General features: G+C 42.0%; 1 protein-coding gene across 1 annotated transcript in view; it reads left to right on the top strand.

The window, feature by feature from the left end:
- LOC120056419 (glutamate receptor 1-like) overlaps positions 1 to 17,222 on the top strand; it is a 96,001-nt gene that overhangs the window by 11,576 nt on the left and 67,203 nt on the right. The window contains exon 3 of the mRNA XM_039004575.1: positions 15,734 to 15,973. Coding sequence (XP_038860503.1) covers positions 15,734 to 15,973 — 240 coding nt within the window. The remainder of the gene's footprint in view (positions 1 to 15,733; positions 15,974 to 17,222) is intronic.

A 17,222-nucleotide genomic window follows, 5' to 3' on the forward strand; every position in this document is an offset into this window, starting at 1 on the left:
GTTGATTCCAATACGTTGACAAATCACGTTGAAACAATGTAAATTCAACCACTGTGTTCCAAGTGGGTTGTCAGTTGGTAGAAAATGACAAGAATGTGATTCTGTGGGAGCAGCATTCTTGATCAGGAGCCAGAGCCTGTGGTGTTGTCCAGCGGGGGCCTGTGGTGTTGACCAGCCAGAGCCTGTGGTGTTGTCCAGCCAGAGCCTGTGGTGTTGTCCAGCCAGAGCCTGTGGTGTTGTCCAGCGCGAGCCTGTGGTGTTGTCCAGCCAGAGCCTGTGGTGTTGTCCAGCCGGAGCCTGTGGTGTTGTCCAGTGGGAGCCTGTGGTGTTGTCCAGCGGGAGCCTGTGGTGTTGTCCAGCGGGGGCCTGTGGTGTTGACCAGCGGGAGCCTGTGGTGTTGTTCAGCGGGAGCCTGTGGTGTTGTCCAGCTGGGGAGAGCACTGAGCTCTAGGCATGGCACGGCCCGTCCCTCAAGGGTAAAGGCATTGAAGGCTACATGTTGTTGCCCTCTACAGTGCACATGTGCTGCACTCCAGGTATAGATATTGTGTGGCCTTAACCTCCTGGCCTGCTCTTATAGTTTGGGTGATTTGTATTCTTGTCAGTCTCAGACTACTGTCTCTCTATTGTGTGCCATAGATTCGCGTAGCACACGCTCCAGTGCTCTAGCAGGTATATTGCACTGGTCATCCCCAAAGCCAACACTTCCTTTGGCCGCCTTTCCTTCCGGTTCTCTGCTGCCAATGACTGCAACAAGTTGCAAAAATCTCTAAAGCTGGAGTCTTATATCTCCCTCTCTAACCTTAAGCATCAGCTGTCAGAGCAGTTTACCTATCACTGTACCTGTACACAGTCAATCTGTAAATAGCACACCCGACTACCTCATCCCCATATTATTACTTACCCTCTTGATCTTTTTCACCCCAGTATCTCTACTTGCACATCATCATCTGCACATCTATCACTCCAGTATTAATGCTAAATTGTATTTATTTTCGCCTCTAGGGCCTATTAATTGCCTTACCTCCCTACTCTTCTACATTTGCACACACTGCACATAGATTTTTATATTGTTATTTTATTTTGTGTTATTGACTGTACGTTTGTTTATGTGTAACTCTGTGTTGTTGTTTTTGCCGCACTGCTTTGCTTTATCTTGGCCAGGTCGCAGTTGTAAATGAGAACTTGTTCTCAACTGGCCTACCTGGTTAAATAAAGGTGAAATAAAAATAAAAATCATTGTCTCCTGCCTAAAGGTGTGGCTAGAGTAGAGATGAATGAGTGACGTGTCTGGTGCAGCAGCAGCATTTTTTACATTGATTCTAAACAAAGGCACCTGTAACGGGCTTCCTCCTTCTCGGACGAGGAGAGGCGAGACGGATCAGATGACCAATATGCAGCGTTGGAATAGGACATAATGAATTTATTTAACAAGACAAAAAACGAACTATACTTGAATAACTAACAAAATAACAAACGACGTAGACAGACCTGGACTACGAACTTACACGTAACGAAGAACGAACGAACCAGTACTGACTACAAACAAAACGAACGAACGATACAGTCCCGTATGGTGCAACAAACACAGATACAGGAAACAACCACCCACAACAAACAATGTGAAAACACCTACCTTAATATGGCTCTCAATCAGAGGAAATGAAAACCACCTGCCTCTAATTGAGAACCATATCAGGTCACCCTTTAACAAACATAGAAACACATAACATAGACTACCCACCCAAACTCACGCCCTGACCGTCAAACACATACAAAATAACAGAAAACCGGTCAGGAACGTGACATAACCCCCCCCTCAAGGTGCGTACTCCGAACGCACCACCAAAAGTCTAGGGGAGGGTCTGGGTGGGCGTCTGACCACGGTGGTGGCTCAGGCTCTGGGCGAGGTCCCCACCCCACCATAGTCAATCCCAGCTTACGTCTCCCCCTTAGAATGACCACCCTCATATTACACCCACTTAATTTAAAGGGTAACCTTAAGATAAGGGGCAGCACCGGGACAAGGGGCAGCACCGGGATAAGGTAGCTCAGGACAGAGAGATAGCTCAGGACAGAGAGGTAGGTCAGGATAGAGAGGTAGCTCAGGATAGAGGGGCAACTCCGGACTGAAGGGCAGCTCCGGACAGAGAGACAGCTCTGGACTGAGGGGCAGTTCTGGATAAATAGCAGCTCTGGGCTGAGGGGCAGCTCATGGCTGGCTGACGGCTCTGGACGCTCATGGCTGGCTGACGGCTCTGGACGCTCATGGCTGGCTGACGGCTCTGGACGCTCATGGCTGGCTGACGGCTCTGGACGCTCATGGCTCGCTGGCGGCTCTGGCAGATCCTGTCTGGTTGGCGGCTCTGGCAGATCCTGTCTGGTTGGCGGCTCTGGCAGATCCTGTCTGGTTGGCGGCTCTGGCAGATCCTGTCTGGTTGGCGGCTCTGGCAGATCCTGTCTGGTTGGCGGCTCTGGCAGATCCTGTCTGGTTGGCGGCTCTGGCAGATCCTGACTGACGAATGGCTCTAGCGGCTCCTGACTGACTAACGGCTCGGGACAGACGGGCGGCTCTAATGGCTCGGGACAGACGGATGGCTCAGACGGCACTGGGCAGACGGATGGCTCAGATGGCGCTGGGGAGACGGATGGCTCAGATGGCGCTGGGGAGACGGATGGCTCAGATGGCGCTGGGGAGACGGATGGCTCAGATGGCGCTGGGGAGACGGATGGCTCAGATGGCGCTGGGGAGACGGATGGCTCAGATGGCACTGGGGAGACGGATGGCTCAGATGGCCGGATGAGGCGCACTGTAGGCCTGGTGCGTGGTGCCGGAACTGGAGGCACCGGGCTAAGGACACGCACCTTCAGGCTAGTGCGGGGAGCAGGGACAGGGCACACTGGACTCTCAAAACGCACTATGGACCTGGTGCGTGGTACCGGCACTGGTGGCACCGGCCTGAGGGCACGCACATCAGGACGAGTACGGGGAGAAGGAACAGTGTGTACAGGGCTCTGGAGACGCACAGGTGGCTTAGTGCGTGGTGCCGGAACTGGAGGCACTGGGCTGGAGACACGCACCATAGGGAGAGTGCGTGGAGGAGGAACAGGGCTCTGGAAACGCACTGGAAGCCTGGTGCGTGGAGTAGGCACTGGTGGTACTGGGCTGGGGCGGGGAGGTGGCGCCGGAAATACCGGACCGTGCAGGCGTACTGGCTCCCTTGAGCACTGAGCCTGCCCAACCTTACCTGGTTGAATGCTCCCCGTCGCCCGCCCAGTGCGGGGAGGTGGAATAACCCGCACCGGGCTATGTAGGCGAACCGGGGACACCATGCGTAAGGCTGGTGCCATGTAAGCCGGCCCGAGGAGACGCACTGGTGGCCAGATGTGTAGAGCCGGCTTCATGGCACTTGGCTCAATGCTCAATCTAGCCCTACCAGTGCGGGGAGGTGGAATAACCCGCACCGGGCTATGAACACGTACAGGAGACACCGTGCGCTCTACTGCGTAACACGGTGTCTGCCCGTACTCCCGCTCTCCACGGTTAGCCTGGGAAGTGGGCGCAGGTCTCCTACCTGCCCTTGGCCCACTACCTCTTAGCCCCCCCCCCCAAGAAATTTTTGGGGTTTCTTCGCGGGCTTCCAGCCACGTCTCCTTGCTGCCTCCTCATACCACCGCTCCTGGGCTCTCGCTGCTTCCATCTCCTCACGAGCGCGGCGATATTCCCCAATATGAGCCCAGTGTCCTTTTCCCTCCAATACTTCTTCCCATGTCCAGGATTCCTGTTTCGTATTCCACTGCTCGCAGTCCCGCTGCTTGGTCCTGGTTCGGTGGGTGGTTCTGTAACGGGCTTCCTCCTTCTCGGACGAGGAGAGGCGAGACGGATCAGATGACCAATATGCAGCGTTGGAATAGGACATAATGAATTTATTTAACAAGACAAAAAACGAACTATACTTGAATAACTAACAAAATAACAAACGACGTAGACAGACCTGGACTACGAACTTACACGTAACGAAGAACGAACGAACCAGTACTGACTACAAACAAAACGAACGAACGATACAGTCCCGTATGGTGCAACAAACACAGATACAGGAAACAACCACCCACAACAAACAATGTGAAAACACCTACCTTAATATGGCTCTCAATCAGAGGAAATGAAAACCACCTGCCTCTAATTGAGAACCATATCAGGTCACCCTTTAACAAACATAGAAACACATAACATAGACTACCCACCCAAACTCACGCCCTGACCGTCAAACACATACAAAATAACAGAAAACCGGTCAGGAACGTGACAGCACCTCATTGTTTATGCCTAGAAAAGCAATTGATTTTGGTAACTCTTGAGGTCCAAGGGAATTCATGCACAATATGTCTGGATAAAACAAAGTGAGCATGTTGTCAAATTATGAATGTGTGTGTGTGTGTGTGTGTGTGTGTGTGTGTGTGTGTGTGTGTGTGTGTGTGTGTGTGTGTGTGTGTGTGTGTGTGTGTGTGTGTGTGTGTGTGTGTGTGTGTGTGTGTGTGATTCACATGAAGAGGGCATCTGGACTAATCCTTCACAAGTGCAATTCCAATGTTCCTGTATACAGTCAGCCTCTCTCAGTTTGAGCATATGGTAACATCTGTTTTTAGGAGCCTTGTATTTTTTCGGTGGGGGACACAGTGTTTTTTTCAATACATGTGTAGGACTATGCGTTCCAGCAGTACGAGACATGCACAAATAAATTCAGTCCGGGCCCCTATTCACTGACCCACACTACTAGCACGTCGTGCCAGGTTGTCCAGTGTCTTTCATCGGTCAGAGATTGCTTGTGGTCATCCTCTCAACTCATGTCACCTCCTTCACGATGGTGACATGCAGCCAGGCCAGATGTCCCAGTCATGTCACTCAACCACAGCCCACAAGAGCCTGCGTGATGATAGCAGGGTTTATATTATACACATGGAGAACAGGAAGCCTCTCTCCATCTCCTCTTCCCTCCTTCCCAGGGGCTTTATAACTAACACACATTCCTGACTGTCTTTCTCCACACACTGCCTTTTAATGAAAGGTGTCCTTCAGTGTCCTGAATGGCATCTGCTATATACAATGTATTATTATTATTAGTAGTAGTAGTATTTCTATTATTATTATTATTATTATTAGTATTTCTATTATTAGTAGTAGTAGTAGTAGTATTTGTATTATTATTATTATTAGTAGTAGTAGTAGTAGTATTGTTGTTATTGCTATTATTATTATTATTATTATTATTGTTGTTGTTGTTATTATTGTTATCGTTATTATTGTTATTATTATTATTGTTGTTATTGTTATTATTGTTATTACTATTGTTGTTATTATTGTCATTATTGTCATTATTATTATTGTTGTTATTATTATTACTATTGTTGTTATCATTGTTATCGATATTATTGTTATTATTATTGTTGTTGTTATTGTTATTATTATTATTATTATCGTTGTTATTGTTATTATTGTTATTATTGTTATTGTTATTATTGTTGTTATTGTTGTTATTGTTATTATTGTTACTATTATTGTTGTTATTGTTATTATTGTTGTTGTTGTTGTTATTAGAACCATCACTAAAGGTTCTGAATCACATAGCACCTACAGATTGTGAGGCATCGTGTTTGAAGCTAGGACCAGCTGCAGGTCCTGTAGCAACTATTAGCAGCTCTGGGTTATTTAGAAATAAAGTGCTGTCACACTTGGGCATTTATCCCTCTGTGTGTGGAATAGGTTGGTTTTAGGGTGTTTCTGTGTTGATTGTATGTGACAGATATCTCATTAGCTTGATAGAATTTGCCGACAGGAACAGGACCAAGGCCAGAGAGGACGAGGACAGCTGGTCTCTGGAGTGCTCGGTTGTTCAGATATCCTGTCTGTTTCTTCAGTCTGCTCAGCGTGTTACAGTATATGACCTCTTTAAGTCTTTGGCTATACATAGTATGGCTGGTGGCCATATTCCAGACCTCTGTAGGGATGTGAGCTAAAGGGGGAACGCAGCACATTAACTGACATTATGTCTGTATCAAGGTTATAATAGATATGTGTTTTAATATATAAAAAAATATTTTTTTAAATATATTTTTTTTTAGACCTGAGATGCTAGTTTTTATTTAATTATAGTTGTATACAAATATTTCTAATGAGTTTTTATATTTTTTAGTTTCATTTATAGCGGTAGGGACATTCTTTAAAGCATACCTGGGAGGCTAGGAGACGTTGTGCTGTATAGTGTTTTTGTTTTGTTGGGGGGGGGATTTCACTTCCTGCAACTGGGGGGCAGCAATACATAAGGTGATGGGTCAGATCACATGTTAGGTTTAAATTAAAAAGTCAATCTCAATGTGACTTGGATTTAAAAGACCGGTTGCAAAAATATGATTGAAGGAAACTCTCTCTCGCCCATGTTTACACCACTGATGTATAGGGGTTTACACCAATCCAATGCCTTTTTAACTTGTGAGAAGAATCAAGTTAGCTGCCTAGCTGTTTTATCCTTGTTTAGCTAGTGATAGTGATGCACAAGAGAGCTCTATTTGAAACCTCACCCTCTACTGGCAGCAGTTACACACCAGATTCAGTAGTTTGAAAATCCCCCCAAAACTCAATTGAAAACCCCATTCGATTTTTGCCCAAAGTTTAGGAAAAAAACAACAATTGAACATAATTGATGATGGTTTTTATTTTAGTTCGTTTTGGAGTCAAATATAATAGTCTCAGTATTGTTTAAGTTTTTCAAACAGGTTTGTTAATTATTTTATTTCAGTTTTTGTATTAGTTTCAGTTTTAGTTTACTATAATAACCTTGGTCTGTATCCTTCTTACACTGGGTAAATTACAGATGTAGTATCTTTATTTGATCACCTTGTTGAAGGAGGACTTAAAAAATGTGTATTTGCGGTTTGAAAAGGCTTCTGATGTCTGTCAGACTTGATTTTCCCTGAAGAAAAATGTTTTAACCCCTACAAAATTGCCCATTAATAATTATAAATTCCCATGAATTATGCACCCATTATATTAGAGGTGGCACGAAGTACGTAAGGATAGAGGGAGGGGTTATCTGGAGGGGGGCTTTGCCCCTTTTGGAAGTCAGAGAATTTAGAATCTTTCAAACACCTGAAACAGCTTTTTCCTGCAATCTAGAGACATAATTATTATGCCTAATTCTATGTAAAAAAAAAAAGTACAAAAATTCGGCGTAGGTTATCTAAGCATACCTCATTACCTGTTCAATTATAATTTTAATTAATTCTGAACTTCTAAGCCTTTTAAGTTTAGTACAACTGCCACACTGGTATATACCATCATAACCCAATAATTAAAGACATTTTAGTATTTTCTAAAGTCTAGCAACCTTGCCAGCAGGCATGACAGCTAAGATCGTTGGAGACAAGCTACTCTAACTTGATTGAAAGCCTGAAATAGCTTGGTAGTTAGTTATGAGATTGGGAGATTGGGAATTTATGTAGCTGACTAGCTGAAGCCAACTCCAAGCCAAATTGGTTGCTAGTATTACAGAGAAACAACAAAACACTTTTGTTTTATTTATTCATCAACAAGGAATCAATAGGCTACATACCTCCTGTAAATCCTGTCCGTCACTAAAATCAAATCAAATGCTGTGTCTGTCACTCGAAACTCTCTCCTGACGATACTGTCTGCACTAGAGTATCTAGCGTCCTGCTAACATATTTTTGCTCCTTGATGCACCTAGGAAGCAACCACTTACTAGGCAGAATAGGGGGGGGGGGGGTAGCTATAGTCTGGTGTAATCTGGCTCTAATGATAGTGTAGCTATAGTCTGGTGTAATCTGGCTCTAATGGTGGTGTAGCTATAGTCTGGTGTTATTTGGCACTAATGATAATGTAACTATAGTCTGGTGTAATCTGGTGCTAATGATAATGTAACTATAGTCTGGTGTAATCTGGTGCTAATGATAATGTAACTATAGTCTGGTGTAATCTGGTGCTAATGATAATGTAACTGTAGTCTGGTGTAATCTGGCTCTAATGATAGTGTAGCTATAGTCTGGTGTAATCTGGCTCTAATGATAGTGTAGCTATAGTCTGTTGTAATCTAACTCTAATGATAGTGTAGCTATAAAATTGTGTAATCTGGCACTAATGATTAATGTAGGTATAGTCTGATGTAATCTGGCTCTAATGATAGTGTAGGTATAGTCTGGTGTAATCTGGCTCTAATGATAGTGTAGCTATAGTCTGGTGTAATCTGACTCTAATGATAGTGTAGCTATAGTCTGGTGTAATCTGGCTCTAATGATAATGTAGCTATAGTCTGGTGTAATCTGGCTCTAATGATAGTGTAGCTATAGTCTGGTGTAATCTGGCTCTAATGATAGTGTAGCTATAGTCTGATGTAATCTGGCTCTAATGATAGTGTAGCTATAGTCTGGTGTAATCTGACTCTAATGATAATGTAGCTATAGTCTGGTGTAATCTGACTCTAATGATTATGTAGCTATAGTCTGGTGTAATCTGACTCTAATGATAGTGTAGCTATAAAATTGTGTAATCTGGCACTAATGATAATGTAGGTATAGTCTGGTGTAATCTGGCTCTAATGACAGTATAGCTAAATAATGGTGTAATATGCCGCTAATGACTGTGTAGCTATAGTCTGGTGTTATTTGGCACTAATGATAATGTAACTATAGTCTGGTGTAATCTGGCTCTAATGACAGTGTCTTTGGTTGATATGTTGTGAGAATGATAGAGCACCACATCTCACCACAATAAACTCAGTAACATATCATTTTTTTTGTGTGCCAAAGCCTGCAGAACATGAGGGGATTACCATTATTACAATTCACGTAAAGAGCCTGAGTTTCGCCCTAAGAAGTGAATTGTATTGAGCTCTGGCTCTGCTTCATGATTAGGTCTGGCTCCAGTTCTTGCCTGGAAAAGTGGCTTGTCTCGATGCTCTTAAAAGTCAATATGCATTATCACTGTTGTCAACACGCCGTGCTTCCGCAATGATAAGGTTGCATAAGACTGTCCCAACTGGACGGACAGTCTTTATTTGATCCTCTCTGTAGCCAAAGCAAATCTCACCAGCTAGAGAGCAGGCTGCCAGACGAGAGAGCCTCAGCTGCCCTCAGCTGGTTTTCACAGGGGAGCCAGAGAATCAGAGAGGATCATTCACTTTCAGAGCGTTCTGCATCTCCCAAAAACCCCTCAGGAGAAAAACCTGTTTTTCTCACTGCTGAGTGCAGGCTGTGGAGCAACCAACCTCCACTGAGCACAATCTAAGGTCTGCTATCATGAATAGCCCACTGGGCACAAACTGGTTTAATCAACATTGGTTTCAATGTAATTTGTCAACGTATTGTGACGTGGAAAATACATTGGAACTGTTGTTTTGTGAAATGTCAACCACATGATTATGTCATCATGTTAACCAATTTTCAACATAGACAAACCTTGTATAAAAAACCTTGAATGTGTACCTTTGAAACAACATCAAATCATCAACGTAATATCCACTAAAATCCCCAAATAATAATAAGCTGAACAGCACCTCCTGCTGGAGAGTTGATTTATCTACAGCTATCCAATTTAGTCTCCCATCCAGGATTTTAAACCAGCCCAGCTTTGATATTTGTCACTGACTTACTAATGTGCTATTGTGAGCATGAGTGTTGAGAAACCTCCACTTAACAGATTCACTGTTCTTGTCAAAGTCATTCCAAAGGGTAAGTTGAACAGAGCAAATGAAATATAATCACACTTTATCAATTATATATCATCAATGGGGCTATTTAGGCCTATTTGGCATTTGGGAAGTAATCAACATCTATTGTTTAAATTCAGTCCAGGATTAAACTAAAAATAGACAATACATATATTCTGAATATACAAAACAATAAGAACACCTGTTCTTTACATGACATAGACTGACCAGGTGAATCCAGGTGAAAGCTATGATCCCTTATTGATGTCACTTGTTAAATCCACTTCAATCAGGGTAGATGAAAGGGAGGAGACGGGTTAAAGAACGATTTTTAAGCCTTGAGACGATTGAGACATGGATTGTGTATGTTTGCCATTCAGAGGGTGAATAGGCAAGACAAAATATTTAAGTGCCTTTGAACGAGGTATGGTAGTAGGTGCCAGGCGTACCGATTTATATAGAGAACTGCAACGTTGCCGGATTTTTCACGGTCGACAGTTTCCCGTTTGTATCAAGAATGGTCCACCATCCAAAGGACATCCAGCCAACCTGACACATCTGTGGGAAGCATTGGAGTCAACATAGAAGAGCATTCCTGTGGAAGGCTTTGAATTGAGGCTGTTCTGAGGGCAAAAGGGGGGGGGGGGGGGGGGGGGGATTTAATAGTAGGAAGGTGTTCATAATGTTTTGAACACTCAGTGTATTTATTCAACTTTAAAATGAGTAACACATCCCTGGCCACATTTTAAGGTTACTGTAACAGTAAGTGTCTTCTTATGAAATCATAGATGTTCAATGTTCAAGATGACCTAGGTCTGTGGAGATCTTCACAAATGCTACAATAGTCTGTGCAGAATCTCAAATGACAATGACCGCATGCATCAAGTACGGTTGAAGTCGGAAGTTAACATACACCTTAGCCAAATACATTTAAACTCAGTTTTTCACAATTCCTGACATTTAATCCTAGTAAAAAATTCCCTGTCTTAGGTCAGTTAGGATCACCACCTTATTTTAAGAATGTGAAATGTCAGAATAATAGTAGAGAGAATGATTTATTTCAGCTTTTCACATTCCCAGTGGTTCAGAAGTTTACATACACTCAATTAGTATTTGGAAGCATTGCCTTTAAATTGTTTAACTTGGGTCAAACGTTTCGGGTAGCTTTCCATAAGCTTCCCACAATAAGTTGGGTGAATTTTGGCCCATTCCTCCTGACAGAGACAGGTTTGTAGGCCTCCTTGCTCGCACACACTTTTTCAGTTCTGCCACAAATGTTCTATAGGATTGAGGTCAGGGCTTTGTGATGGCCATTCCAATACCTTGACTTTGTTGTCCTTAATCCATTTTGCCACAACTTTGGAAGTATGCTTGGGGTCATTGTCCATTTGGAAGACCCATTTGCGACCAAGCTTTAACTTCCTGACTGATGTCTTGAGATGTTGCTTCAATATATCCACATCATTTTCCTGCCTCATGATGCCATCTATTTTGTGAAGTGCACCAGTCCCTCCTGCAGCAAAGCACCCCCACAACATGATGCTGCCACCCCTGTGCTTCACGGTTGGGATGGTGTTCATCGGCTTGCAAGCCTCCCCCTTTTTCCTCCGAACATCACGATGGTCATTACGGCCAAACAGTTTTATTTTTGGTTCATCAGACCAGAGGACATTTCTCCAAAAAGTAAGATCTTTGTCCCCATGTGCAGTTGCAAACCGTAGTCTGGCTTTTTTATGGCGGTTTTGGAGCAGTGGCTTCTTCCTTGCGGAGCGGCCTTTCAGGTTATGTCGATATAGGACTCTACTGTGGATATAGATACTTTTGTACCTGTTTCTTCCAGCATCTTCACAAGGTCCTTTGCTGTTTTTCTGGGATTGATTTGCCCTTTTTGCACCAAAGTACATTAATCTCTAGGAGACAGTCTCCTTCCTGAGCGGTATGACGGCTGCGTGGTCCCATGGTGTTTATACTACTGTTTGTACAGATGAACGTGGTACCTTCAGGTGTTTGGAAATTGCTCCCAAGGATGAACCAGACTTGTGGAAGTCTAAAAAAAAGAATTCTGAGGTCTTGGCTGATTTATTTTGATTTTCCCATGATGTCAAGCAAAGAGTTTGAAGGTAGGCCTTGAAATACATCCACAGGTACACCTCCAATTGACTCAAATGATGTCAATTAGCCTATCAGAAGCTTCTAAAGCCATGACATCATTTTCTGGGATTTTCCAAGCTGTTTAAAGGCACAGTCAACTTAGTGTATGTAAACTTCTGACCCACTGGAATTGTGATACAGTGAATTATAAGTGAAATAATCTGTCTGTAAACAATTGTTGGAAAAATTACTTGTGTTATGCACAAAGTAGATGTCCTAACCGACTTGCCAAAACTATAGTTTGTTCACAAGGAACTTGTTGAGTGGTTGAAAAACAGGTTTTAATGACTCCAACCTAAGTGTAAGTTTACTTCCGACTTCAACTGTATTTATAATCTAAATTTGAATCTAAATTGCAATCCAGGGTTATTTGGTTTTGCTATTAAATGAAGCACAGTCATAACACTTTAAATTGTTGTATAAATTGACAAAATATCTGAAATTGTATTCCCATTTAAACTTTGCTGTGCTTTTAAATGTTTGACAGCGCAGTGATAACACATTTAATTGACAACTAAACCGAAAATCAGATATTGATTTTCCATTGGAATTTGGTTGTACTTTTAGGTGGTTGAAGCATTGTGGTAACAGATTTGGAATTCAACAAACGTTTGACTGTCTTTTTGAGTGGGTGAAAATAGATTGTAATCTCATTGATCAACGTATCAAACCAAATGTTACCCAATTCTCCACGTTGAAATTATGTGGTGTGCCCAGTGGGATGAATTTGTTATAGCTAGAGTACTCTACTTAAATACACTGGAGGGTGATGATAAAGAGATTAAAGGTACATGGGACAAGGATATAAAATAACTGTCGAGTCTTGTATTGCCTTTGTATCTCCTGGCGAGAAAGATGTGTATCTTGAAAATAATAATAAAAGAGTCTTCTGGTATCTTTTGCATTGGAGGAAAAATGGCCCTGGCTGTTACAAGGATACATGTGGTTGTGATTTAGATAGGAACAACATAGCATACGCAGTAAAGACTAAAAGACTAAAAAAATCTGCACAAAATACAGATGTGGAATCTTAATTTGATCACCAAAAAAATGTGGTTTGAGGTTTAAAAAGGCTTCTGAAGTTTGTAATTTCCACTTTGAAATTTCAGACTTGATTTCGCCCTTAAGAAAAATGTACAATCCCTGCAAAAAAAATCCATTCATTATAATCCACATAATAATTCCCATTTCCTGTTGCTGCAGGAAAAAAATTCCGCTGTAACAAACTGGCTCAAACTAAGGTCCTACATCTGTATAATCAGAAAGAAACTAAATTCAAATCCGCTTAATACGAGTAATTCCAATTAGGTTTATTTTTGAAGTTCAAACAATAACAAAGCGTTCTCCCTGTGAACACAGGTGCAACAGAGAAACTTTTACAAGCTCTCCAGATCAAGTCTTCATCTTGTAGATTTGAATCACTGTTTTGGTTTTCTTTCTTCACTGAACAGCCATGTTTAGATGAATAAAGACAGCTGACTTGCTAGCAGGTGAACAGCCATGTCTAGATTAATAAAGACAGCTGACTTGCTAGCAGGTAAACAGCCAAATCGAGATGAATAAAGACAGCTGATTTGCAAGCAGGTGAACAGCCATGTCTAGATGAATAAAGACAGCTGACTTGCTAGCAGGTGAACAGCCATGTCTAGATGAATAAAGACAGCTGACTTGCTAGCAGGTGAACAGCCATGTCTAGATGAATAAAGACAGCTGATTTGATAGCAGGTGAACAGCCATGTCTAGATGAATAAAGACAGCTGATTTGATAGCAGGTGAACAGCCATGTCTAGATGAATAAAGACAGCTGACTTGCTAGCAGGTGAACAGCCATGTCTAGATGAATAAAGACAGCTGACTCGCTAGCAGGTGATATACATCAAAGCGTTCTATATAGATATAGACAGTGTGTATACGACACCTTTGCTGCAGTTCTTTATCATATAATATTATGGCAGCAGCTCCTGTCTTTTCAGATCCCTACTTCTATTGGATAACAAGCAAACCACTTGCAGAGAGAAGCCACAATGAGTGACAGTGCAGAAATGATTGAGCCTCACTATGGAATGAAAGAAAAGATATACACAGACAAATAGAGACGTGAACAAGATAAAAAACAACACCTTATTAAGAGCATCAATGAATGGTTGCAAAGATAGCTGTCACCACCATGGCACTACGTTGCATTCCTGTTGTGCCAATTACCCCATCTCTTCTCACTGTTCTCATTCAAATAGCACTGCATTTATTTTTATAACCCGGTTTATACAGTGCTGTGAAAAAGTATTTGCCCCTTTCTGATTTTCTTGATTTTTGCATATTTTTTATACTGAATGTAATCAGATCTTCAACCAAAACTAATATTAGATCAAGGGAACCTGCATTTACAAATAACACACAAAAAATATATACTTATTTTATTTATTTAATTAACAAAGTTATACAACACACAATTCCCCTGTGTGAAAAAATTATTGCCCCCTTACACTCCAAAAAGTGGACTCAAGTTTGTCTAAAAGCACATGGAAGTACCTGGATGATAATCAAGACACTTGGGAGAATGTTCCATGAAGAGATGAGTCAAAAGTATAACTTTAACGACGACATGGGTCCCATTATGGCAATCAAATCAAATCACATGTTCACCTCTCCTCTTTCCTTTTCCTCTCCACCTAACCCTACCATAACCCTACCCTAACCCCACCCCACCCCACCCTACCCTAACCCTTATCCTAACCCTTACCCTTACCCTAACCCTACCCTAACCCTAACCCTACCCTAACCCTACCCTAACCCTACCCTAACCCTACCCTACCCTAACCCTGCCCTTACCCTAACCCTAACCCTACCCTAACCCTACCCTACCCTAACCCTGCCCTAACCCTACCTTACCCTAACCCTACCCTAACCCTAACCCTACCCTATCCCTAAACATAACCCTAACCCTAACCCTACCCTAACCCTACCCTAACCCTAACCCTACCCTAACCCCATCCCACCCTACCCTAACCACACCCTACCCTTACCCTACCCTACCCTAACCCTACCCTGATCCAACCCTACCCTAACCCAACCCAACCCTACCCTAACCCTACCCTACCCTAACCCCACCCTACCCTAACCATACCCTACCCTAACCCTACCCTTACCCTTACCCTAACCCTAACCCTACCCTACCCTACCCTACCCTACCCTACCCTACCCTACCCTAACCCTAACCCTACCCTAACCCTACCCTAACCCTAATCCAGGTGGATAGCAACATTTAAGACCTTGGCTCCACTTGGTATGAACGGTAAAGAGGAGGATAAAGCATTGACAGTGGGAGTTAGTGAGGGCCTAATTAAGAGAGCTGGAGGGGCCACCGACACGAGGAGGAAGTTCAATATAAAACAATGTATTTATTTGTTCAATCTGGTTTTGTCGTTTTTTAAAAATATTTAATTGTATTATATCAAGCACTTTAACATAGCACTTATCTTTGTACCACTTAATCTCTTCATCCCTTGGTGTGATTTCCAATTATGTACTTATTGAATTATTTATCTATTAATTTATTGATCCAGTTTGCATGTTTTATTATACAAAATGTGTTTTAAAATTAAACTTGTTTACCCCTAGCACATTATCAACAATTGTCTTCCCCCTGTTTGTTGAACTGTGATGCGTGACCCCTCGGAGCTCTCATCTTTTCATGTTCTCCCACCCTCTCCAGGCCGGTCTGATGTACTTTATAGAAACAGGGCAGAAAGTTGCAATAGGCCCGTGCAACCCAAGGTTTAATACCAGCATAAACAGAAACAGAAATTCCCATAAACCTAACATGTTCATCTTTCCTCCTCTTTTACTTTTCCTCTCCACAGTTTGTTCACAGTTTTCCAAAGGAGTCTATGCCATCATTGGATTGTATGACAGGAAGACCATGAACATGCTCATGTCGTTCTGTGGGGCTCTCCACGTCTGCTTTGTGACACCCAGTTTCCCCATAGAAACCAACAACCAGTTTGTGATCCAGCTGAGACCGGAGCTTCAGGAGCCCCTCATCGCCCTGATTCATCACTACAAATGGACCAAGTTTGTCTACATGTATAGCTCTCATTCAGGTACTGGTCATCATTCTCTCACGTTTCTTTGTGTCTTTACAAGTGGAACCTCTTGAGCAGGTTAAACTATACAGTAGGCTTGACGTCAACATACTCTCCCAATACACTGGTAGAGCACAGTTGGACTGATGTCAAGCTCAAGCATCTCTGCAAGTGTTATTGTAGATATTTTTCAAGTTGCCTAGCTGTTATTTAGTCTTTGTGGATATGTTGTGGATACTTGTTAGATGTAACCTATCTCGGGTTCAGGGTGACATTAATTGAAATGGTGTATAGTCAGACTAGTCCATATTAAAGTTTGCTTTACTATTTTGTCTCTAACTATGTTGCCGTACTGTATATGGTATGATATATTGTCCTACAACATCTGTGGATGTGTTTGAGTTTGGTTTTCTTAGCTGTTAAATCTACAGTATTATTTGGTATTCTTAGCTGTTAAATCTACAGTATTATTTGGTATTCTTAGCTGTTAAATCTACAGTATTATTTGTTATTCTTAGCTGTTAAATCTACAGTATTATTTGTTATTCTTAGCTGTTAAATCTACAGTATTATTTGGTATTCTTAGCTGTTAAATCTACAGTATTATGTGTTATTCTTAGCTGTTAAATCTACAGTATTATTTGGTATTCTTAGCTGTTAAATCTACAGTATTATTTGTTATTCTTAGCTGTTAAATCTACAGTATTATGTGTTATTCTTAGCTGTTAAATCTACAGTATTATTTGGTATTCTTAGCTGTTAAATCTACAGTATTATTTGGTATTCTTAGCTGTTAAATCTACAGTATTATGTGTTATTCTTAGCTGTTAAATCTACAGTATTATTTGGTATTCTTAGCTGTTAAATCTACAGTATTATTTGTTATTCTTAGCTGTTAAATCTACAGTATTATTTGGTATTCTTAGCTGTTAAATCTACAGTATTATTTGGTATTCTTAGCTGTTAAATCTACAGTATTATTTGGTATTCTTAGCTGTTAAATCTACAGTATTATTTGGTATTCTTAGCTGTTAAATATATTTTTTGTTATTCTGCCAGAAACTCCTCTACATGTGTAAGCTGAATTCTGTAAACTGTATTTCCTCAATGCACATTTTGTGCTTGGATGGGCATATATGACTGCAATGGTCTCCTATGGGAAATGAGCCCGTGGTGCGTGTGTACCTCTTCAATTTGCAGCCACTCAACTGTGACCTTCACTCATCTTCAGTGCCTTCAGAAACAGATGCAGCTAGAAGGATATGTT

Source organism: Salvelinus namaycush, chromosome 12, assembly GCF_016432855.1.
Source record: "Salvelinus namaycush isolate Seneca chromosome 12, SaNama_1.0, whole genome shotgun sequence".
Lineage (NCBI taxonomy): Eukaryota > Metazoa > Chordata > Actinopteri > Salmoniformes > Salmonidae > Salvelinus > Salvelinus namaycush.